Below are 24,324 nucleotides of genomic sequence, written 5' to 3'. Positions count from 1 at the left end.
TGCCACAAGTCCTCCTGTTCTTCTTTTTGCGGGATACAGACTAACACGGCTGCTACTCTGAAACTTTTCATTATGCAATGGGTGCAATGGGAACCAAGAGTGCCGCTAACTACAGAGCATGAGGGCTGGCCCAAAGTCTGCAATTATGAAAGAATAGAAGTTTTCCTCCAGCTGCTCTTATTTTGCTGAATGAAATGCTGGATTGTGTGGCTTGTCCAGAGAAGACTTGGCCCTTCCCTTCCTTACATAGGACCCAATCCTGCATCCATTAAAGGCTCGATTCAATGCTCATTGAAATCAAATGGGGACCTTTCCGTTTACTTCAGTGGGCATTGGATCGGTCCTTAGATCAATGTCAAAACTTTCATTGACTTCAGCGGGTGTGTGACTGGGCCCTCGGAGAGAAATGCACTTTGCTTTCGTTCGAAGAGAAGAATTCCATGTGTATTTTGAGTCTGCACAAAGCAGACGCAGCCTGTATCTGTAAGAGCGAGATGATTCAGCCAGAATAAAGATTATCCTTTGGGGATCACTTGTATACACCCTTTCCCCCTGTTATTTTTAACCTCTCTTGTTTTTCCTGCAGCTCATGGACTCCTGGATGCAGTCCAGGAAAGATTGCTTGCGGGGGAGGGCTATATGGAGCAGCATACTGCTCCTAAACTTCGTGGCCACAGAAGTCAAACTGGATGTGAGTAACTCTTGACTTCTAGTGACCTGATTGCAAACTAGACCTACAGGGCACTCTGCCACGCCAGAGAAACTTCCTGCTTAGAAGTATGTTGATAGGCCCCACAGTGCAATGCTCCCTAATAGACGGAGGAAAAACCGATCTCCTTGCTCGTCCATCATCCTGACTGAGATGGGTTGGCGTCTGATACACTTGGAAAATAAATCCAGTGCCCTGGAGGAATAGGCCACCTCTTTCCAATGCAGGAAAGGCAGCTAACAAGGGGCACAGGAAGAACGGGTTTTTCTATGGTTGGATCTAATGAATTTCAGAGAAAAGAGATTTCAAAATCCTAGAGACTGAAGACATTTCATCCCCAGCTGGTTCCCTGTTTGCCTCCATTCCTCATCCTAGTACCATGGGATACTTTCCTCTTGTGGAGCTGCAGGAAGAGGCCTCTCCATTCCAGCCCACCTCAGCCGTTACAGATCATTACGATCCTGATCTTGCTCCCACTGACGTCTGTGGCAAAACTCCAGTGGACGTCTGTGGTGCGGGATCGAGCCCTATATTCTTCTTCTGGCTCCCAAGCCTCTTCTGAAGAGGGAGAGCTGAGGATCACGCCCCATTATGGAAAGGGACTGTGTGGATATATACTCCTTGCCTAGGAGACACAGCCCGCTTTACCTGCAGTGGTAATGGATTCCTCCTCTCCTCTTTTGTACAATTAGGAAGCGTCTCCATTCACCAGGCTCGGACACCTGGTTGCAGTGCTGGGGATCCGCTGTGGGGATCCCGTCAAGGCAATCCGCTCAAAGGCAGCAGAGGCTGTTGGTTACCTCGTCTCTATTGCGTGGCGCCAAAAGAGTAAGAGAAGCACTGATGAGCATCTGAATCCCCCTCCTGGGAGCTAAATGCTAGAGACTTTCCTCAGGCAAAGCTCCCGTTCAGGATAGTGCCTGAGGAAGAAGTAGAGCATCTGGCTCGGTATTTGTTCCTTTGAACAGAGTGCTGGTTTTTTTGTGGCTCTAGAAACAAGCGTCTGATAGTCATCCCGTAATTCTAGCCCTGACTTTCAAAGAAAGGAAAGGGGAGGGGGGGAATACAGAGAAAGGCAACACACGTTACCGCAAACTGAGACTGGTAGAGCTCATTCCGTCAGTGGGAATGGGAAGGGTCAGTGGGACACGATGATAGGGGATTAAACGCCATCAGACCAATTAGATCAGTTCGAGATGCCTGTACCCCGAACGCCCCAGAACTTTGATGGCTGTTGGAAATCTGGATCCAAATCTGGGGCTCGATTCATGACTGTGTTAATCCACTTCTATGCCACTGAAGTGTTTTGGCTAGATTCCAGTCACCACTTGATAGAGCCACTTTACTCTGGGGGTCAAGGCCCTGATCCAGCACAACATTTACGCACATCTGTAACTTTCATCAGGCGAGTAGTCCCACAGAAGTCCCTGGGATTATTCATCTGCTTAGAATAATGTACGTGCTTAAATCCTTTCCTGGATCAGGGCCAAACAAAGGGCTTTGTCCAGTAAAGAGGGATGAGAGCAGAAGCCAGGAAGCAGAATGGAAAGTTAAGAGTGTTATTAACATGTATTTCAGTTGCACAGTTGGACAGAAACAATGTGGAATGGACTGAACAGAGGAACAAGGAATTTCTGGCTGCTTGGAGCCCCACTGTGGTTTGCAACAGCCCCTCCAAGGTCGCAGAGGTAATCACAGCCTGGCACTAATGACCATTCTACATTGGTGTCAGTACAATACGGTATCGCACAGCTCCAAACTACTTCCTGTCCCTGGATCGCCCATCTCTATTGTGTATGGCTTACCCAAGAATTACAGCTCCTGCCCTTACTCATGGCTAGAAATGACATGCTCAGAAAGAAACAAGATGGGTGAGGTCCAATTTTTTTATTGGATCAACTTCTGTAAGTGAAAGAGACAAACTTTGGAGCCATACAGAGCTCTTCTTCAGACAGAGACAGACGAGCTCTGTGTAGCTCAAAAGCTGGTCTCTCTCACTACCAGAAGTTGGTTCAATAAAAGATAGAACCTCACCCACCTTGTGTCTCTAATATCCTGGGACCGACACGGCTACAACAGTGAAGACAACAAATGCTCATAAAGAGTGATCTACTCTCTAGCAAGTGGTTCTCAATCTTTCCAGACTATTGTACCTCTTTCAGGAGACACTGATTTCAGTCCCAGGTGGCGGGGTTCGGGCTTCAGCTTGAGCCCCGGGCAGTGGTAAGGTGGCCGGGTGCCCGGTTTTCGACCAGAAAATTTGGTTGAAAAGGGGATCTGATCGTGTCCGGTCAGATCTACTGACGGACACCCGAAGTAAAGTTACTGCGGGTGAGGGAGGTGGGGAGGTGCAAGGTCATCACCCGCACCAGCCTCTACTCAACCGGGGCCGCCACCTACCCACATCATGCGGCTGCAGCTCCCAGCAGGCAAATTGCTCCTGACCTGGGCGGGGAAGAGCAGTGAGCAACAGTGGAAGGGGAGAAGAGGACCAAATGGGGGGCAGGGCCTCGGGGGGAAGAGGCAGGGCAGAAGAGGTCCAGCACTCCTGCATGAGTGTCCGGTTTTTAAATGTTACAAAGTTGGCAAACCTAGGCATTGGGCTTGGCTTGGGCTTCAGCTTCTGCATATATCTTAGATTTGCGGGGGCCCTGCTTGCCACCCCAATGGCGACCCTAAACTTGTGACCCTCCTAAACCCATCCCATGACACCCCCTGGGGGTTGCCACCCCCAGATTGAGAAACACTGATATAGTAGATAGAGCAGTATAAACAAGTCATTGTCTGTATGAAATGTTAGTTTGGACTAACTTTGCTAGTGCTTTTTATGTAGCCTGTTGTAAAACTAAGCAAATATCTAGATGAGTTGATGTACCCCCAGTACCCCCAGGGGCGGCAAGTTATATGGGCCCATGGTGCCCGGGCTTGAGAAAATTCAGGGCCCAGGGGACCCGGCTCCACCAATGTTCGGGGCCGGGTCTCTCTCCCAGCCCCGCCTGCCGCCCCCACGCACCTCCCCCGGCCCCGGCTGCCACCCCCGCGCGCCTCCCCCAAGCGCCCCTGCCTTCCCTGGGCAGCGGGCGGCTGCCCCCTGCAGCTCCGCACTGTGCTCCCTCGCCAGCCGCTGCCGCAGCCGGCTACAAGGAAGCGGCGCCGGGGGCAGGCTGAGGTGGCTGCTGTGCCTGCGGAGGGAGGAGGGGAGGAGCGCATGGCAGCCCTCCCCCCCGCCCCCCGGCAGGAGACTCCGAGTCGACTCGGGGGAGGGAAGGGGGAGGCTTATCCTGGCTGGACCTCCTGAGCAGCAGCCTGGGGGGGCTTGGATGAGTGTCGTGTTGGGGGTCGGTGAGGAGGCCCCCCCCTTCCTCTCCCCCAGAGCTCGCTGCCGCCAGCAGGGAGAGGGCTGGGGGGAGTCCTCCTCTCTGGCCCCCTGCCCCAGCCCAGGGTCAGCCTGCCTGCTGCACCCCAAACTCTTCGTCCTTGGACCAGCTGCACGCCCCCTCCCACACCCAAACCCTCTATCCCAGCCCAGAGCCTGCACCCAGCACCCAAACTCCATCTCAGAGCCTGCACCCCTCCTGCACCCAAACTTCCTCCCAGAGCCTGCACCCCAAACTCCCTCCCGCACCCAGACTCCCTCCCAGAGCCTGCACCCCAAACCCCCTCCCGCACCCAGACTCCCTCCCAGAGCCCGCAGCCCCTCCTGCACCCCAGTCCCCTGCCTCAACCCAGAGCCTGCACCCAAACTCCATCTCAGAGCCTGCACCCCTCCCGCACCCAAACTTCCTCCCAGAGTCTGCACCCCAAACCCCTCCCGCACCCAGACTCCCTCCCAGAGCCTGCACTCAAACTTCCTCCCAGAGAGTGCACCCCAAACCCCCTCCCGCACCCAGACTCCCTCCCAGAGCCCGCACTCAAACTTCCTCCTAGAGCCTGCACCCCAAACCCCCTCCCGCACCCAGACTCCCTCCCAGAGCCTGTGCTCAAACTTCCTCCCAGAGCCTGCACCCCAAACCCCCTCCCGCACCCAGACTCCCTCCCAGAGCCTGCACCCCAAACCCCCTCCCGCACCCAGACTCCCTCCCAGAGCCTGAGGCAGGTGTAGGGGGAGGCGGGACTTGGACCCATTCTGGGCAATGCCAAAAATTATACAAACCTGCCGCCCCTGTGTGTACCCCCAGGGGTATGTGTATCCCTGATTGAGAACCATTGCTCTAGTAGATGGGTTCCCAACCTGGGGGGCACAGCCACCCTGCCCTTTCCTTATTGCCAAATGGGACAGGGTCTTGGCTAGTTTGGAAGGGGACTCTGGGAGGGTCCTAGTATAGGAAAGGGAGTGTCCATATGGGGAAGGTTGAACGCCTACTGCTCTAGTACTTTGGGTTGTTAGAAGCTGTCACAACGAGGTCTGTACTATATAGGCTTGATCCAAAACCTATTGAAGCCAATGGAAGTCTTTCCATTGATTTCAATGGTCTTTGGGTCAGGCTGCAAGCCAGGAAGTATGGTGATGGTGTCGTAATCAGGACTTGGGTGCTGTATTTATGCTGGGATGTGTTGTAGGAGGGTATCACATACAGTCACAGTCAAAGACCGAGTACTGTAACAGTCATTACTAATATTACTACATGGATCCCGCAACTGCTGATCTTTTAATGGTGACCCTTGCACCTCGGATGCCTGAGAAGTAGGTGTCTGACACCACTAAATGCACATCCTGACGTGCACGACAGCACTCCTAGGTTGGCCACTGTAATGGTTTAATTAGTCCTCTTGCCTCACTGTGAGTGATATGCTTTCGCAGCAGAAGCCTCATCAGCCACTGGGGCCCTGTAATAGAAAGGAGTAAAACAGAGCCCCTGAGAAGCTGGAGAGGACCTGCAACCCCCAGACAGGGCTTTCTCTGGGCTCCAGTAGTTATCAGCCCCCCGTGGAATCAGGACAGGCCTTTTGTAAATTACACTTTTCCCTGTATGCTTCAGCTCTTTGGAGTCTATTTCAACCCAAGAGAGAGGACAGATTTCATTCTGACTGTTATGGATGGCCTGACGAATCACTGCAACAATAACTGCCAGCCAACTGCAGAGGGATTGCTGTCTGCCGTGGTGAACAGCGGTGGGACTAAGGTGGAGAAGGTATGGGGCGCTGCTGCTGAGATGGACGGAAACTAGAATTCCCAGTGCTGGGAACAATCATACGTTCAGAGAGTTTAAGGCCAGAAGGAACCATCAGATCTTCTAGTCTGATTCCTGTATATTGGAAAACATAATCCCAACTATACATACAAACGGAGGGGGTCTAAATCAGCTGTTACCACTCAAGGGTGGAGTCATCATGGACAATTCTCTGAAAACATCCACTCAGTGTGCAATGGCAGTCAAAAAGGCTACCAGAATGTTAGGAAGCATTAGGAAAGGGATAGATAATAAGACAGAAAATATCATATTGCTTCTGTATAAATCCATGGGATGCCCACACCTATAAATTCATGAATGGTGTGGAGAAAGTAAATAGGGAAGTTTTATTTATCCTTTCACACACACACACACACACACACACACAAACACAAACCTGGGTTAATACAAACCTAAGGAAATATTTTTTCACACAACACAACTCGTAACTCATTGCCAGGGGATGTCGTGAAGGCCAAAAGTATAACCAGGTTCAAAAAAGAATTAGAGAAGTTCCTGGAGGACAGGTCCATCAATGGCTATTAGCCAAGGTGGTCAGGGGTGCAACACCTTGCACAGGGTGTCCCTACACCTTCTGATTGAAACTGGGACTGGGTGACAGGGGATGGATCACTCGATAAATTGCCCTGTTCTGTTCATTTCTTCTGAAGCATCTGGCACCAGCAGAAGACAGGATACTGGGCTAGATGGAGAATTGGTCTGACCCAGTATGGCCATTCTTATGTTACCCCTGTATTGTGCCTAGATAGGACTCATCTCCTTTGAGCCATTGATATGTGGTCTTTGCGACAATGCACCTTGTAAGGCTCTGAAATGAGCCCTGCCAATAATATAGGAAATTGTGACTTTTAGGCAAAACCTAGAGGCTAACTCTGATTCTCCAGGGATGCTGAGGTTCCCTCTTGCCCCAGCTGCAGGATGGGATGAGAGTCTTGTCCCATCTCATCTGGTTCCCTCTCTCTCAGGCAGCAGACCTTGTGGCTGGGGTTTGCAGCCGGTTGGATTCAGTCCAGCAGCCCAGCTCCAGGACCCTGATGAAGAAGTTAGTGGCCCTGCTGGCTGGCAAGGCGGAGCATCTGGACACAGTGATCTCATGCCTTCTGGACTACTCCTTCCCTACAGACAGGTACGAAATGCCTCCACTCTTCAGGCCTCGCGTGATCCTTTGAGGCCCTATATGAGAACCTCTCCACTGAGCACATTGTTTGGTCTTACTAAGGCAAAGTATAAAGCACTGACTGTTGAGGACTGAATCTCCCCCCTCTACATGGGGCAAATTACCTGCCCTCTCCTCCTGATGGCTCTTCTCTTTTCAGCCACAAACTACAGTGAGCAAAATCCACCTGTCAGAGATTCCTCTCCCCCATTCCCTGAATGTGTCTCCCCATGTGCAAGGCAGGAGCTCTCATTCCCAGTCCCCCTCTCCCGGCCCCTGGGACTTGTTAGAGATCTGCCAGTGGGAGGGGTTCTTAAAAGCACAGTCCCCCGCACCTACGGTCAGTGCTCATGGGTCCTGGAGCAGGGGGTGGATTTACGTCTGTGTTCTTAAGTTCACTATCCCTTTGCTACTCCGGCTGGCAAGCGCAGAGCTCATTCCGCCCTTCTCCTTCATCTGAACGTACAGATAGTGAGCCTAGGTGGAACGTTTGCTTTCTGAAGCACATTTGTGTTTGGGCAGGAAAAGTTGAACAACAGTGATTACGCAAAGCGTGGTTTTATGATGGATGATCCCAAGCGGTGAGTTCCAGAAACAATCCATATCAGCAGGGCCGGCTCCAGGCACCAGCAAAACAAGCAGGCGCTTGGGGCGGCACATTTCTAGGGGCGGCATTCTGGAACCGGCCATCATAGGTGCTGACTCTGGGGCATGGGGAAAAAGTGCCCCTGCCACCTGAGCTCGCCGCCCCAGCTTGCCTCCGCTCCGCCTCCACCTGCTTCCCTGAGCGCGCCGCCGCCGCTCCGCTTCTCCCCCCTCCCTCCCAGGCTTGCTGCACGAGAAACAGCTGTTTGGCGCAGCAAGTCTGGGAGGGAGGAGAAGCCGAGCAGCAGGGCGCTCGGGGGAGGCGGCAGTGGTGGAGCGGAGGTCAGCTGGAGCGGGGAGCGGTTCCTCTACCCCCCGTTACTTCCTGCGCTCCCCCCCCACCCTAGCTCACCTCCGCTCCGCCTGCTCCCCTGAATGCGCCGCCGCTCTGCTTCTCCCCCGTCCCTCCCAGGCTTGCCACGCGAGAAACAGCTGTTTTGCGCAGCAAGGCTGGGAGGGAGGAGAAGCTGAGCGGGGGGCGCTCAGGGGAGGCGGAGGTGAGCTGGAGCAGGGAGTGGTTCCTCTACCCCCCGTTACTTCCTGCGCCCCCTGACCCTAGCTCACCTCCTCTCCGCCTGCTCCCCTGAACGCGCCGCTGCTCCGCTTCTCCCCCGTCCTTCGCCTGAGAGGGAGGGGGGAGAAGCAGAGTGGCAGCGCACCCGGGGGAGCAGGCGGAGCGGAGGTGAGGTAGGGCGGGAGGTCGCGGGGGCCTCCAGGAAGCAATGGGGGGGAAATGTGACACACCCGGGAGAGGAGGCGGGGCTGGGGATTTGGAGAAGGAGTTTGGAAGGGGTGGAGTCGGGACGGGGCCGGGGGAGGGGGGCACGAAAAAAAAAGTGGGGGCGGCCAAAATTTTTTTTGCTTGGGGCGGCAAAAATCCTAGAGCCAGCCCTGCATATCAGAGGACTCCAATGAAACCCTCCATCACACAGTTGTTGGCTGAGCGCTGCGGAGAGCTGAGCCACGCTGCTGCATGCCCGCTCCCTTTTTTTTTAAAGGGAATTTAATGCTGGTGAAAGGTGCCCCATTGACACCCTTGGACAATGAAGACCTCAGCTGCAGCCCAGGAAGTGACGATGAAGCTTCCTCCACACTGCCCCTAATAACACTCTGAGCTCATAGCTGGAGGGGCTGCCGACTAGGCAAGAAAGGCTCATTCAGCCTCCATGTCCCGTTCAATCCCTGAACCTACCGACAAGGGCCAAGGTGGTTGACTCTGTAATGTGGACAGCGTGCACTGGGCACTGGTCCGAGACCCTTAGTTCATTTCATATAGGACATCTGCTGCCAGAGAAGCTGTATTAGCCATTAGCCATCAGCCTCTCGGTATTAGCCATCAGCCAGTAACAGGTCGTGACCAACTGAGGCCAGATTCACACTGGCAGCCTTGAGCTGAAATGCTCCATATCCTGTGCCAGTGATTCTCAATCTGAGGTCCATGGAGTCCTTGTTCATGCTCCACATTGAATTGCACAAGCTTTGGGGACTGGACTGCTGGGCAGGGCTTTGGCTCCACAGGAGGATTTCTCTTACAAAGAGGTTACATTGGTGAAGAGGTTTAATAGCTTTTCTCCTAAGCCATCCAGTCCCTCATGTTGCCGTATTTCTCAATTTCTAGCAATTCAGCCGAGCTGTGGCAGTTCCTGTCTGCTGACCCGGCCCTCGGAGGACAGGTGATGGAGAACCTGGTTGTGAAGCTGCAGAGTCACCACAGCTCTGAGCACCAAGCCTCTCACACGTCTGCTGCCGTAAGTCACTGTTCGAACATCCATAGCCCCATACAGTTAAATCTATCCTATGTCTCGGTCACAGGGCACACTCACCGCCAACGCGCCTCCTCATGCCAGGACATGATGCTGCAGGGCTTATTCCACACTGGTGTCCCCTTGTCCAGCCTCCTGGTTCTGCAACACTCCGCAGGTTCCATGGTCTGGCCCTCTGGCCACGTCACCTCTTCCAGGGTTAACAGAAAAGTCCAATATGGGAAAACCCAACATGTAGTGGCCTCTGTGCCAGGCCCTCAGCCCCCATCTGAGCCTCATCATTCTTGGTCTCTTAGTCCTGAGGTCGGTACTTTGCCTCTTGCTGGGGAACCCAGACCTGACCTCTGCTCTGGGTTCCAGCCCACGGACCCCATGATAGGCTGCTAAGGACTGTTCCTTCAATCCCTCACCACTTCCCTGAGCTGTTCCTCCCTTTTCCCTGCTTGTTAGTAACTCCCATGGGTCTGCAGCTTCTGCTTTTCCCGCCCTGGATTTGTGGCTCCTTGTGGCTTCTTCCCACCTAACTTCTGAGGAGCTTCCTCAAAGCTGTTCCCAGCCTCCCTGGCAGCAGCTGGGCTGTGTTTCGAACTGTCCTTCTGGTTTCCCTCCGTAAGACAGGATTCCCCACCCCCTAGCCTTCCTCCTGGAGGTGGCATTTACTTCAGGCAGTCCCTCCACCTCTCCTGCAGGCAGGACTCCCCCAGTCTCCTCCTTTATGCTGGGTTGTAAGTTAGCCAACTGTGGGGCCTTAGCCAGATTCTCCTGGTGGCCCTTTTTCCCCAGTCAGTCCTCAGGCTCAGAGGATTCAGGCATAGGTGCTGGAACTGGGGGAACGCGGGTGCTGTAGCACCCCCTGGCTTGAAGCAGTTTCCATCACATACAGAGTTTACAGTTTGGTTCAATGGCTCTCAGCACCCCCACTACACAACGTGTTCCAGCACCCCTGGGTTCAGCCTTCTCCTGCTGGTGTTTTCTCTGCTAGGAGGAAGGAGGCAGCATGTATGCTGATCCCCTTCCTAAAGCTCATCCCAATTCACTGGGAGAGAGGGGAGTCCTGGCCCTCCCATTTTGCAAGGCTCCTGGTCCCAGGTCCTTACAGAAACATAACAGGAGTTCCTCCTGAACATGACTTATTCCTTGGACCACTTCTTCCCTACCAGTATTTCCCAGCTCCTTACGTATATCAGACATCTCAAAATCTGACAGGGCCACGCCACGTGACAAGGGTGGGCTGACTCCTAGCACCGCTACCTTTACAGGGACAGACTATCCCCTCCGTTTTGGGGCTACTCCATAATGTCCTGACAAACCCTTGGGGGAGGGTTCCATTCATCACATCCATGTTGGAGCTCTGAGAAACCCCTGTGACACTGTCTGCCCTGGTGCCAGCTCAGGATAGGGTTGCAGGCTAATTCACTCAGATGCTAATAGAAATCAAAGGAGTGTCAAAAGCTATTGTAGTGTAATCAGGCAGTTCACCTGTGTGTTTGTTTAGTTCAAAGGAAAAGTTAAAGGAAACATTTATCTTTATAACCTGTTGATTGCTATTGTATTGTGTATATCCCTGTAATTAGTTACCCCTAGATCAAAAGTGTACGTTGGTGTTAAAAGATGAGAATGAACTTGATGTGTAAAGTTTATGAAAACTAATGAAGGATTCTTGTTTGCTATTACATTACATTGGCATCGTGTATATCCCTGTAATTAAATTACCCATCAAACACAATTGGAGACTTGGAAATGTAAATGAAGAAGACTGCTAACTTCAAAGCAAGGCTACTGTGTTTGACAACGGGAATTCACAGACTAAGTCTGAATTTCCTACTCATCAAAACCCACTTGGGTAAAGACACCGTTCAGATTGGTTTCTGGAAAAGCTATAAAATAGATGTCAAGGAATGATCCTGTATCTCTGACTGGACTCTTACAGGGAAGATGCCAAATGCAAAATGGAGATCCCCAGAAACATCTGGGTTCCTGAAAAGACATTTAGGAAACCAAGAGATTACTACATCTCTGCTATCATTTGTGATTTACAAATTTTGACTCACCTGTTAATGTATTTTACCTGCTTTAACCTCTCAATAACTCTCATTTATTTTTCCTAGCTAATAAATCTTTAGTTAGTTTACTAGAGAATTGGCTGCCAGTGTTGTTTTTGGTGTGAGATCCAGAATACCAATTGACCTATGGTTAGTGACTGACCCTTTGGGGTTGGGAGTAACCTGATGTGGTGTGATTTTTGGTTTTAACAACTTTTAATCACAAAGTTCAGTTTGTCTGGGTGGCAAGATAGGCTAGAATGTCTAAGGGGACTGTCTGTGGTAAGACTGTCCTTGGTAAAACTGGTACTGTAATCCAGGAATGCACAATTGTTACTGGCTTTGTGAAATCCAATGATAGAATATACTACTAGTTTGGGGTGCCTGCCCTGTTTTATGACAGTCTGATCTAAGATTGGCACTCACGGTTGTGAACCACTCCAGAGAGCGTGACAATTGGCGTAGTCAGCACAGGAGTCACATGCCACAGGTCAATTGGGCTTAAAGATCATAACCCAACACTATTTAAAGTTTAAATTGGATATGGAGAGTTTTAAGGGTTAAAGATGAGTTACAATGGGTGAATCACAATCCTATGAGAGTCTTGACTCAAAAGAACTTGAAAAAGTATGTAAAGAAAGGGGGCTATCTGTTAAGAAGAAAGCCGCAGAACACGAACTGAGAGATTTGCTCATGGACTTTGACCAAAAAGCAGGGTCTCAGCCCCCCTATACCCCAGATGCAGAAGAAAAGGCCCCTCTGAGGCACTTGGAAGCCAAGAAACAATGCAAGCATGAAAGAATGATGGTGGAAGACCAAATGAGGGAGAAGAAAGATGCCAAGGAAGCTGATGAAAGAGCCACTCTTCTCTTCATTAATTTATTCTCTCCCATTCTTAGTCCCATGAGGCATTACCCCCACCCCAAGCATGCTGTCTCTGCAGCCCCTGCAGGTCAGGAAGCTCTGCAAGATCCGAAATCAAAGCTAGGTCCCCTGTGTGGCAATGCAGCCTAGTGTCACCAGACTCCACAAGGCAAAGCCTTCAACCTGCCAGTGCCCGGCTTCCCCCGCCCTGCTGCTCAGGGCAGTTTAACTCGGTTTGTTTCTCCATGAATCAGGGGAGTTTCATAGCATATAAGCAGGAAGTCCTGAGAACTGACGCAGGAGGGAGTAGGATTTCCAAGTAAGCTTGTGTCTGTCTTGTTCCCTCTTCAGGCCACATGCGCCCTCTATGAGATGATCTCGGTGAGCAAGTCCAAAGATGCCACAACCCGCCTCTATCCTCAGCTGCTAATGGCTCTTCTTGTCGAAATCCATTTCAGCCTGGGACAGAGCATACCAGGGGATAAAGTCTCTGGAAGGGAAAGCAGCCGGCAGAGCCTCCACACCAGGTACTGCGCCTACTGGAAAGTCAACAGTCTAATTACATGGACAGTTATAGAGAAGTCATAGTTCTCTTCTCCAGCTCTCATGTGGCCCCTGCAGGTTTTCCATAACTCTCTAATTCTCAGGGAGTTAGCAGGCAGGGCTTAGGTTGCAAGGGTGTCTCTCAGTGGTAAATGACATACCGACCAATGCACTGCAGAGGAAGTAGAAAGACTATCCCAGCAGCTATGGGGAGAAATTAGTGGGAGCCAATTTGCCAGTGTGTCAAAGGAATGTGGGTCCGACACTAAAGGGCTGAAGTTCTCCTGTTCTGTGACATTGACATGCCCTAGTGCTGATGTGCAATTGTCTGTAGGATTTGCTCAGAACTCTTTCTCTTTCTTCATATTATTAAATTGTATTACTATAGTGCCTAGGAACCCCAGTCACGAACCTGTGCCTTCCTAAGCTCTATTTAAACCATTGGTGTGTCTTTCCACACACAAGTGAATCCGTCACTCCCTGACAGACCTACCATGAGGCACTCAGTCACGCTGGTGTGTTGTTTGAATCTAGCTCTGCAGTGGAGGCTATAAAGATGCTGCTTCTCTGTGTTGGCTGCCGTTCCGAGCTGACTGTTATGGAGAAGGAGCAAGGCTGGATCCTCCTACAAAGCCCCCAAGATCACCTCCGTGGGGTGAGCCTGCTGGCCAGGTAATACACAAGCGTTTTCCATGCAGTCAGTCCTGCTAGTGGGGGCAATTCCAGAATGAAACAGTCCTCACTTCTGGGCTGCCATGTGGCCCCAAGCTGACCCCTCACCCCCTTGTTGCAGAATGCGCTTCTTCCCTTACTAACAAAGGTATTTCTGCTTTGTGTCACAGAGCCACGGTGCACTATGCTTGCCCTGAGACCACAAGGATGCTGCTGGACCTAGTGATCCCGCTCCTCGACAGAGGTGATAAGAAACACAGGCTGACCATGATGGCCTTCTTTGTAGAAGTAAGTTTCATTAGCTGATGAGAGCAATTGGGTCTTGTGTCCTAGATTAGTGAGCAACTGCTTAAATCAAGCCTTTGAGACTCATTCTTGCGCTACATAAACGATGAGCTTTATTGGTCATGTCCACATTGCCAGGTGTCCATGCAGCACTGACTAGGCTCCCCCAGTCCTGTCCCAGCACGCTCAGTGTAAAATCTGAGATGGATCCTTTAGGGGATCATTGGTTGCTCCAAAGTTGTAATCAGGAGCCTGATGGGAATATCCAAGAAACTAAGGTTCTGTAGAACAGCATCAGCCTGGACTCTCCCGAAGGGCAGCTGGGTCTCCTGTCAGCATCAGCCTTTCTGCAGGTCCATGAAAGGTTCCTCCCTGTGAAGTCACTAAGGAAAAGCAAAGAGGGGCATTTTGAGTGGGTATGGAGGAGAGAGGATCATGGTAAAAGCTCCCCCAGATGCAGGATCATTAGCTCTGAATGTGGTGAGCAATCTTTAACCTTCTCTATTGGATGGGTTAGTTAGAGGCACATCACCAGGAATGAGGTGGCTCTATAGTCCATCGCTAGGTTGTCCTCCCCATTTCCACGGTTTCTGTCTGGCTAGTTCCTATTGACAGTTTTCAGGGATTGTCTCCTCATCTAACTCATTAAGGGATGGGGTTTAATTCTCTCCTCACCAGGAGTCCAATCCTGGGCCCATTGCGATCAATGGCAAAACTTCCACTGACTTCAGTGGGGTCAGGATTTCAACTCAGGGGTTTGATTTCTCAGTCCCAGCTTTCGCGTGATCTCAGAGCGGCTTGTTCTGCTTCACAGGGTCACCACGAGGGGTTCGGCTGCTCTTGGCAAACCCCCAGATGCACAAGAGTCCGCCATACAAACGGTCACTGAACATTTTGTTGCCCTACATGTTCTCCTGGAGAGTAGAGCAGCTCTGCTAATGCCTATGGCTGAGTCTAGTGCTAACGGCCAGTCAAAGCCCCAGGAAGTCAGTGGGAGGACTGGGTGTCACACACAAAGTGGGGCTGATGTATAGCAATGGACGGTACAACATGGAGGTTATGATGTCTCTCCACAGAACCGACACACAAAGTTTTCCGGTAAGCACCCTGTTGCTGATTCGCTCTGTGTTGTTTTCAGCTTCTGCGTTACAAAGAGGCCAAGAAGCTCCCACATCCAGACACTTTGGACCGTCTCGAGGAGTGGACAAAACACCCCAGCCCAGTTTTCCGTTCACTTGGTCTAAGAGGACTCGGCATCCTGGCAACCCAACCAGGGAAGGTGAGAGCCCAGGCTTGGTTAACTGGAAAACGAACGGGGTGGCTGTGACCCAGTGGACTGAGTTCTGGGCAGGCAGTGAGGCACAGTGTTCTGAGCCCACCTCTGCTGCTGACTTGCTGACCCTCTCGGTGCCTCCATTTCCCCAGCAGGAACGGGGATCACAATGGCTCCTCAATGCAGATCTTTCCTCAGAGAGTATTTTAGATGGGATTTTACTGCTTGGATTTCAGGTGGACGTTATCACTCTCCTAGGGCTATCACACGTCTGGTTTTCCCCGGACATGTCCGGCTTTTCGCTCTTTAAATAGCCGTCCGGGGGGGATTTCTAAAAATCTAAAAATGTCCGAGATTTCCCCCCAGTTGGCTATTTATTGACCAAAAAGCGGCTGACAGGGCGGCCGAGCGCCGCTCGCATTGGGGCCTCGGCAGCCAAAGCCCCTTCCCAGCTCCCCCCATCCCCTGCAGCCTTAGCACGCCGCCCGGCAGCGCTGGGGGGCGGGGCTGTTCTCCTGTGAGGGAACGCAGCGGCGGGGCTGGCAGCGGCGGCCAGAGCCCCTCCCCCGCTTGCCCCCTCCCCCACAGCCTCAGCACGCCGCTCGGCAGCACTCGGGCGGGGCGCTCCTTGGGGCGTGGAGCCAGACACCTGCTCTAAGCCGAGTGGCACGGTAAGGGGGCTGGGGAGTTGGAGAAGGGGGGCAGTCAGGGGACAGGGAGCGGGGGGGGTTGGATGGGTCGGGAGTTCGGGGGGGGCTGTCAGGGGGGCAGGGGTGTGGAGAGGGGTTGGGACAGTCAGGGACAGGGAGCAGGGGGGGTAGATGGGTCGGGGGTTCTGGGGGGGCTGTCAGGGGGCGGGAAGTGGGAGGGAGTGGCTAGGGGGCGGGGCTACCCCCCCAATGGAGTGTCCTCTCTTTGAAAGTTCAGATATGGTAACCCTAATTCTCCCCCATGCAAATTACCCCAGCAGCATTCCTGTTCCTTCTTGGAGAGACCATTCCTGGTGCTGTCACCAAGGAAGACCTTGATTGGTCTAAAGACCTTAGCGAGCACACAAGGCCCTGTCTCATAGCCCCCTCCAGTGGCAAGACCCAACATTGCAGCACTGCCTCAGTTTTCCCCTCCTCGGCTTGACTTCACAAATACCTCGTTCAATAACACCCTTATTCAGGCTCATTTATTAAGACAAACAAGCCTTTGAAGGCCAAAGATAAAACCCTCAGAATCAAACCTGACAATGTCCAACAGACTAAAAATCAGAAACAGGATCTTCTGCCATTACCACATCTCCTCTTCTGAGCTCACTCAACAAAGGTTCCACCCTGTCCTTAGTAAACATAAGAAAACTTAACTTTGGCCCCCTTCCTGGGCACCCCTTCTGCAAGCTCTTTGCCCCCAGAAGGTGGCTAGAAGTTTTCGTTTGTTTGTTTGTAAGTGGAAAAACTGTCCTACAGCTCAGAGACGCAATCTCCCCAGGAAAAAATCACAATTGACTGGGGAGACAGCATGGAACATTTCCATCCAAAAAGGGAATGTTTTTAGGAGCGTATCAAAAGGAGCAACTAGAATGGAAACTGTGTACCAGCCTTAACTATGGAGATTGCTGCCAGCATCTGCTATAATAATAATGAATAGCACGTAGAAAAGAGAGAAAAGCCCTGAAGCAAACCACAGCTTTGCCCACCCTACACCAGAACGACCCGGGACAGGGTTAGGATTCACTGATTGCCTCGTCAGGCATCCCCGTCGATTCTAAAGCACCACGCCTCCAACTGTGGAGACTGAGCTTCTCTCTGACTTGGTGCCATGGGGTAGAATAAACACAGCCCTGGCACTGTGGCTTGTACTCACTGGAGGGCTGGGAGATCTGATGAGTCCCCCCCATGTGTGTGTGTGTTTGTAGGTGGAACAAGTCAAGGCCCTGCTGCCTGCCATCCTTTGGGGCTCGGATGAGAAGGATGATGGGAGTATTCTGGAGGCCATCTCAGCTGTTCAGAACCTTCTGCAGAGCCTGGATGGGAGTGAGCGCACCAGCGTGGCCAGGAAGCTAATCCCCTTACTCGATGCTGTAAGTCAGGGGCTCTTGACCTGCCCATCCCCAGCCAGGCAGTGATGTGACTCTGGAGTTGTAGTGGTGGCATATCTGACCTGATCAGTTCCGAGCCATTGCCTGGGCCTCAGGCATTGGTGACACCTTGGTCTCTCGTGTTCTCTGTGTGTGGCATGCAACCGTTTGGTCTCCTGAGGACTAATATGCTTTAATCTAACTCAAGTTAACATGCTCAATGTAGTGGTCATGGGGTGAAATGTAATGTCCTGTGCTTTGGAGTCTAGATGAATGAATGGCCCTTAAATGCTATGAAACTATGAAAGTGTTGAACCCATTAAAGAAACCCTCCAAAGAGCCCTTCACTGTGGATGGAGTCAGCACTTACAGGAGGCCTCCAGGGAAATTTAGGAACCACTGTCCTAACCTGTGTTGTCTGCCCCTCCACCCAAACCTTTCTGCAAATGGGTGTCCTCTTGGTGGGCAGACCATGGAGTTATTAGTCAGACTGGCCCCTATCTGTGGTTTGCATTGTGCCAAGCTCACCCTGTAAGGAGAGTGTGAAGCTCCCTCGGTGAGATCCCCTCATGGTTGTGTGTCCATCACAGGTGAGACCCCAGGTGCGCTCTGCTGCCATCATGCTCTTTACAAAGTTGCTTAACACAGTGACGAGGAGGCAGAAGCCCCTGCTGCAGGAGGAAGTGACCCGCAGCCTGGTCCCACTGCTCCTTCACTTACAGGACGAGGACCCTGACGTGGGCAAGGTGAGTCCCGCTGCCATGTGCTCCCTGGTGCAGCAGGCCCTGACTGCTCCAGCTCTCCTGCTAGGTCTGTCTCCAGAGCCGCCTCCCAAAAGTGAAAAATCTCAGCCCTACCTGCTTACCCAAGCAAGTTCCCTGGCCTTCAATGGACACACAAGTGGAAATGTTTTATGGCTCCCAGCAGCCACTTCCTAAGTCACTGAACTGCAGCCACCATGAAGATCAAACTCCAGGAGCCTCCACTAATAGGAACAAAGAGACACCAAAGGTCAGCAGGATACCATGTGACCCCCACATTCCTTTCCCTCATTGATCATTTCAGCTGGCTTTTCACTGCAGAGTGACCACAGATTCCAGCTCTTCTCATGATGCAAACTCTCCTTGTCCCATCTTGTGTTGCAGAGGTGTCAGAAAGCCTTGGCTGGGTGTTTTCAGCTCCTGGGATAGTCTTGTCCTAAGCAGATTAACAGCAAGAAGGCTTGGCACACCCATCCCCAGGTGGTGGACAAGATCTGCCAGCACTCTGTAAGTGAACAATCGGCTTCTCATGAGTGCTGCTTCTAGATGTGGGACCAGAAACGTGTTCCCTCACTCACTGTTCTGATTGCATGTCTAGTACTAGCATACTGCACTCTGGCTTCCTCTTAGAAGCACCCAGCTCCCCCACTCCTCCCAGTGCCTGTCAGATCTGAACAGCCAGACCTGGCCAGGAGTTCAGTACGGAGGTGAAAGCTCAGAACATAAAGAATCAGTTAATGGCAAAAATGCCTTCTGAATCCTGCAGGAAACTGGATGTCCCCATTTTTCACCTTACCCCAGCCCATTGGCCACTTCTGCACCGTATTTCTTATGCTCTGCACCCTCTCTAATGTCCTCCCCAGATGAAGCCCATACAACCGGGCTTCAGTGTTCTCTAGTGCCAGGCTCCAGCCCTGCAGTGCCAGCAGCTCAGACACCAGCAATGTGTCTGGTGACACTCTGAAATGGTCATTTAATGACTGCCTGGCATGTAGATGGTCGCCCCCAGGGTACATGGAGATGGGAGCTGCATTCTTCCCACCCCTCCAAGCCAAGCAGATGAAATCTCTCTTCTCCTCACCCTGCGGCCCCAGCAACAAGAAGCTTCTTTGGTTTCTATTCCTAGGTGCTGAAGCTCAAGAACGTATCTGACATCTTGCTCCAATGTCTGGATCACCTCCAAAGCCCCCAGGCTCCAATACGACGGGCAGCAGCCATCTTTATCGGTAACCACTACTTTTCTTAAGCAACTTCTATCTGAGAGGTTGTCCTGTGTTCTGCTTGGAGGGCACTAGCAGCAAGAATTAACCCCCTGGGATCCTAGTGTCTAGATTTCCTGCCCTTGAGGCAGTTGGGCTGGGGATTATATCAAAAGGCCTGGAGCAAATTACAACCCTACCCTCCAGCTCCACCCACTGGAATCCCTGTGGGACTGCAGCAATACCATAGCCATTGGCAATCAGGCTCTTTGTATCTTTCAAGACATGAGCCTCTCTGTTTTGGAGCTTGTGGACTTGTCTGATTATCCCAGGGACCACTTGAAAGCTGTTTTGATTGTTGGAAAGACTGACATTTTTTAAAAGGTAGCCCCAGGGGAAGTGAAAACTCCCGCAAGATTCATTTCCATTGTACGTTCCAGGTTGCACTGTTCGAAGCTCAGAGCCCGCCATGGTCAGGCAAGAGAAGGAGCTGATACTTCAGTGTAAGTAGTTGCCACATGGCTGTGTTTGCATATGGAAGGAGAGCTCATGCTCCTTGTAGGATATCAGGGTTGGAAGGGACCTCAGGAGATCATCTAATCCAACCCCCTGCTCAAAGCAGGACCAATCCCCAGATAGTGTTTGTTTGTTTTTTAAACCCCAGTTCCCTAAATGGCCCCCTCAAGGATTGAACTCACAACCCTGGGTTTAGCAGGTCAATGCTCGAACCACTGAGCTATCCCTCCCACTTGTGAACCAGTCTAGGAAAAAGTGCAACTCCCCCGCCATGCTGCCGCATTGAGTTCAATTTAGACATGGCCAGAGGTAGCTGTTGAGAGAGCCTGGACATCAGTCCCAGCTTTGTTTTCTCTGATGTCAGGCGTCACTTCCATCTCCAGGTGCCAGAAGGTTTTACAAGGAGAAAGTAAATGCCAGGCAGGGTGAGAGGCCCTGGCATGTGTCAGGGAGATGGTGCTAAGGAGGTGGATGCCCCAGAATGCAGTGGAAGATGGTGCTGCCAAGGGCAGATGTCACTGAGGACTTAAGGGGTTATCAGATGGCGATGACACTGATAGCCCTGGTGGGTCCAGAGCATCTGGGAGGAGTTAGTTGCTGTGGAAGATCAGGGGTGGCTCCAGGCCCCAGCGCAGCAAGTGCGTACCTGGGACGGCAAGCCACGGGGGGCGGCGTGCCGGTCGCCGTGAGGGCGGCAGTCAGGCAGCCTTCGGCGGCATGCCTGAGGGAGGACCGCCGGTCCTGCAGCTTCGGCGGCAATTCGGCGGCAGGTACGCTGAAGGCGCAGGACCGGCAGATCACCGACAGAAACGCCGCTGAATCCACGTGACCAGCGGACCGCCCGGAGGCATGCCACCAAAGGCCGCCTGACTGCCGTGCTTGGGGTGGCAAAAAACATAGAGCCGCCCCTGTGGAAGATACAGAGGCCCATGGTGCAGGTGCTAGGGCATGCTAATACGATATGTGTTTTGACCTGAGCTTCCTCTCTCTGTCTCAGCTCTCAGTGGCCTGCAGCAAGATCCGGATTTCTCTGTCCATGTCAGTATCTCACGGGCCATTCAGCAAGTTCGGGATGGTGGCAGAAACCAGTCACGTCAGACCCTAGGAGCTAGATTCAGGAACCTGCTCTGCTGCTTGACTGGCCAGGAGGAGAGGGAAAATGCTCCTGACAGAGATCTCTTGGGTGGCCCGGACCCTTCCCAAAACCACCGATGGGACTCAGGAGGGCCCTGAGTTCCCACAGAGAAGTTGGTGACTGGAGGAGGTCAGCTGAGCCACCACTCCAGCCCCGAAGCCAGTGCCTGCATGATCCTGTGCTAATTACCTGCATTGTTCCCCATGAGATGTAGGCAACTGGCAATGAGTTTAAGTGACCCCAGTACTCAGCAGAATGACAGCTACTGGCTCCAGCTAAACAAAAAGGTGGCAAGACTGTTAGTGTAAAACCAAGGGCATTTGCTCTCACGTCTCTGTCTTCCTTCCATAATGGGATGAGTTGCAAGATAGCTGGTTCATTACACCCCTTTCTTCTGATTAGCCTCCGATCTCTGATACATTCTTTGTGACCTTGTAGGAAGAGATGGAATCTGTGCATTAGCCCTCTCATGCTATGGAGCCACAAGAAGGTTTGACAGCAGAAGTAGATGCAGTGTGGACGAATCTACGAGGGACTAACAGGTTCATGCCATATGGTATGTTCGCTAGCTGATCTGCAAACTTGTGCTTTGGTCCCCTCATCCTTCTCCAGGTATTTATCCAGCTCCTCTCCATCCTCTCTCGTTCTATGCAATCCAGCCCAAATAGGGATAATTCTCCTTCACAAGCCTCTTATCTTATATAAACTGACCTTTCTCTAGACACGTATCCTACATGATAGCTAAGTTCAAAGCTGTCTGTGAAGAGTTGCAGAGGGATCTCCCCAAACTGGATGACTGGGCAACAAAATGGCAGATGAAATTCAATGTTGATAAGTAGAAAGTAATGCAGCTTCCATGTACAACTGAGGGAATTCTGCACCAAAAAATTAAAAATTCTGTAAAATTCTGCATATTGTATTTGTCAAAATAACACAATATAATCACACCATTTTCCATTATTTGCTGACACATTTTTTTAATAAATTACCAAAATTAGGGATGTCGATTAATCGCAGTTAAGTCACGCGATTACCTGAAACAAATTAATTGCGATTAAAATAATTAATCATGATTAATCACAGTTTTAATCGCACTGTTAAGCAACAGAATACCAATTGAAATTTAGTAAATATTTGGAATAAATGAAATTAATAGGCAGCAAGTTTAAAACAAACATGAGGCAGTACATCTTCACACAACGCACAGTCAACCTGTGGAACTTGTTGCCAGGGGATGTTGTGAAGGTCAAAGGTATAACTGGGTTCAAAAACCACTAGATACATTCATGGAAGATAGCCACTGATGAATCTATTAGCTAAGATGGTCAGGCACACAACCCTATGCTCTGGGTGTCTGTAACAAGGTGCAGCAGGACCCTGTTGGCTCCTAACCCTGTTGGGCTGATAAAGTCACTTCAGTAACCTCTGGTGCAGTTTATTTACACGTTGTGCTCTCACCACCTTTTCACCATACAAGTAGCCCTTTACCTACAGGCAGGAGGGAGAGGAGAGCTACCTCCCTGCTTCCACTTCCTGCCTTTTCCCTTTCTTCCTGCTCCTCTCCTGGCTTCCTTCCCCTGAGGCTTTTATACAGCCCCAGCCTAATTAGGCAGCAGCTGTCTCTACTTCCCCAATTAGGGCCAGGTGGTCTAATCAGCTCCAATTCATCTCCCTTAATTGGAACCGGAGTGACCGAGGGCTGGCTCAGCAGCTCCTGCTCAGCTCCCTGTCACACTGTCCCTCCACCTGGGACTGGATGATGGGGGTGGATCACTTGATAAATTGCCCTGTTCTGTTCATTCCTTTGGAAGCATCTGGCACTGGCCACTGTCAGAAGATGGAATGTTGGGCTAGATGGACCACTGGTCTGATCCAATATGGCTGTTCGTATGATCCAGGCCTCTAGTTCCCCTTGGACAGTTAAATAAAACCCTTCATCTCTCCATCAATTGACATTATATAATCTCACTTTTCTTTAGACACTTGGGCCAGCACTTTCAAACATGGATGTCAAAAGTTAGGTACCTAAATCCATACTTCTTCTTCAACGCTTAGCCGAACGGTTGGCCGTAGCAATTGTTCACCACTGATCCGTTCCTGTGCTTGACGGGCCGAGAGCCCAACGTCGGAATAGACTTGAGGCACCCATGTAAGAGGGGGCCTGCCTTTGGGCTGCCTGCATCCCTTGATTGGTGGAATTGTCTCTCGGATGTTACGAGCCACTCAAAGAACGGCGTTCGCCGGAACCTCTTGTGGCATACTCGCGACATGTCTGAAAAACATAAGACGCCATCTGCGGACAATGGCCCCAGTAGTCTGTAGACCGGAGCGACCATAAACATCTGCTTTACAAATGAAGTCGTTCCACTCTATGCCCAATATACAACGTTGGCATTTTATGTGGAAAGCCTCCAGCTTTGCCCACTCTGAGTGGCGCAGTCCCAATGTTTCGCAACCGTACAGCAGTACAGAGAGGATACAGCTCGATTAGATCCTGAACTTGGTTGTCGTGCCGAGATGATGTTGATTCCGTCTTCATTGTAAACGACCCATGGCAGAGGCTGCAATGCTGCACTCAGGCACCTAAATAAATGGCCTGACCTTTCTCAAATGCTGAATTCCATGAACTTCCCACTCGAATCTGCCGAAGCCGTGGCTGTTCAGCTCCTCTGAAAATCAATCCACTCGTTTAGATGCCTGAATATGAATGTTCGTGCCAGACTTTGGACAGTGACATAGGAAGACATTGGCCTGAGCCTATGCATGGACTCTCATCCTACAATCCAGCCCCTCAACAGATACATCCCAGCTTCTGACTGTGAGCCATTCAGTTACAATGGGGAGGCCTAGATGCTGTAAGTGAATTAACAGGTAATGATCGATAGACAGATAGATAGATTAGTATAAGCTATTCTTTCTACCATCTGCCGTAGGGATTTGCTCTGTAGAGCTTGCTGTCCCTGTTACTCATGGGTATTTATGTTCCAGAGGCCCACATGAGAGAGGGAAGGATTTCAGGCCCAAGGCCCAAGTGGGGCAGGAAGAAGCACACGCTCACCTCAGTTGCCTTCTTTGCTGAGGTAAGTTTTGTTGACTTGTTGAACTGAGATTGCAAAGCGTTGCTCAGTCCCATATTCTCACAACTAGCAGTGCCCCATATATATGTCTGGGGCACCTTGCAACCTCATTTCTCTCATGTCTCTGTCTTCCTTCCATAACAGGATGAGTTGCAAGACAGCTTGTTCATTACATCAGCCACGGCATTATGGACCTTTTCCCTTTCTACTGATTAGCCTCCGATCTCTGATACATTCTTTGTGACCTTGTAGGAAGAGATGGAATCTGTGCATTAGCCCTCTCATGCTATGGAGCCACGAGAAGCTTTGACAGCAGAAGTAGATGCAGTGTGGACTAATCTACGAGGGACTAACAGGTTCATGCCATATAGCAGGCCTGCACAACATACAGCCCGCGGTGGCGTGCCTGCCCGCCGACAGGAGCCAG

The 24,324-nt window shown here is 51.4% G+C and overlaps 1 protein-coding gene and 1 pseudogene across 2 annotated transcripts in view; one reads left to right on the top strand and one right to left on the bottom strand.

Annotated features, from left to right (window-relative positions):
• Positions 1 to 24,324, bottom strand: part of LOC122173114 (cathepsin G-like) — a 181,541-nt pseudogene that overhangs the window by 45,891 nt on the left and 111,326 nt on the right.
• LOC135975237 (maestro heat-like repeat-containing protein family member 7) overlaps positions 1 to 24,324 on the top strand; it is a 51,478-nt gene that overhangs the window by 11,231 nt on the left and 15,923 nt on the right. The window contains exons 4-12 of one of the 2 annotated variants that reach the window (XR_010592173.1): positions 5,689 to 5,841; positions 6,867 to 7,027; positions 9,321 to 9,450; positions 12,723 to 12,898; positions 13,449 to 13,586; positions 13,757 to 13,874; positions 15,010 to 15,150; positions 19,610 to 19,672; positions 20,683 to 21,376. Coding sequence is in view for 1 of the 2 variants with exons in the window: in XM_065565410.1 (XP_065421482.1) it covers positions 5,689 to 5,841; positions 6,867 to 7,027; positions 9,321 to 9,450; positions 12,723 to 12,898; positions 13,449 to 13,586; positions 13,757 to 13,874; positions 15,010 to 15,150; positions 19,610 to 19,663 (1,071 nt within the window). In the remaining variant the exon portion in view is untranslated. Of the gene's footprint in view, positions 1 to 5,688; positions 5,842 to 6,866; positions 7,028 to 9,320; positions 9,451 to 12,722; positions 12,899 to 13,448; positions 13,587 to 13,756; positions 13,875 to 15,009; positions 15,151 to 19,609; positions 19,673 to 20,682; positions 21,814 to 24,324 lie in introns of those variants that run through there. The other variant, XM_065565410.1, reaches the window with a different exon arrangement.

This window comes from Chrysemys picta, chromosome 13 (assembly GCF_011386835.1).
Source record: "Chrysemys picta bellii isolate R12L10 chromosome 13, ASM1138683v2, whole genome shotgun sequence".
NCBI lineage: Eukaryota > Metazoa > Chordata > Testudines > Emydidae > Chrysemys > Chrysemys picta.
This window is presented reverse-complemented; position numbering and strand designations above follow the sequence as displayed.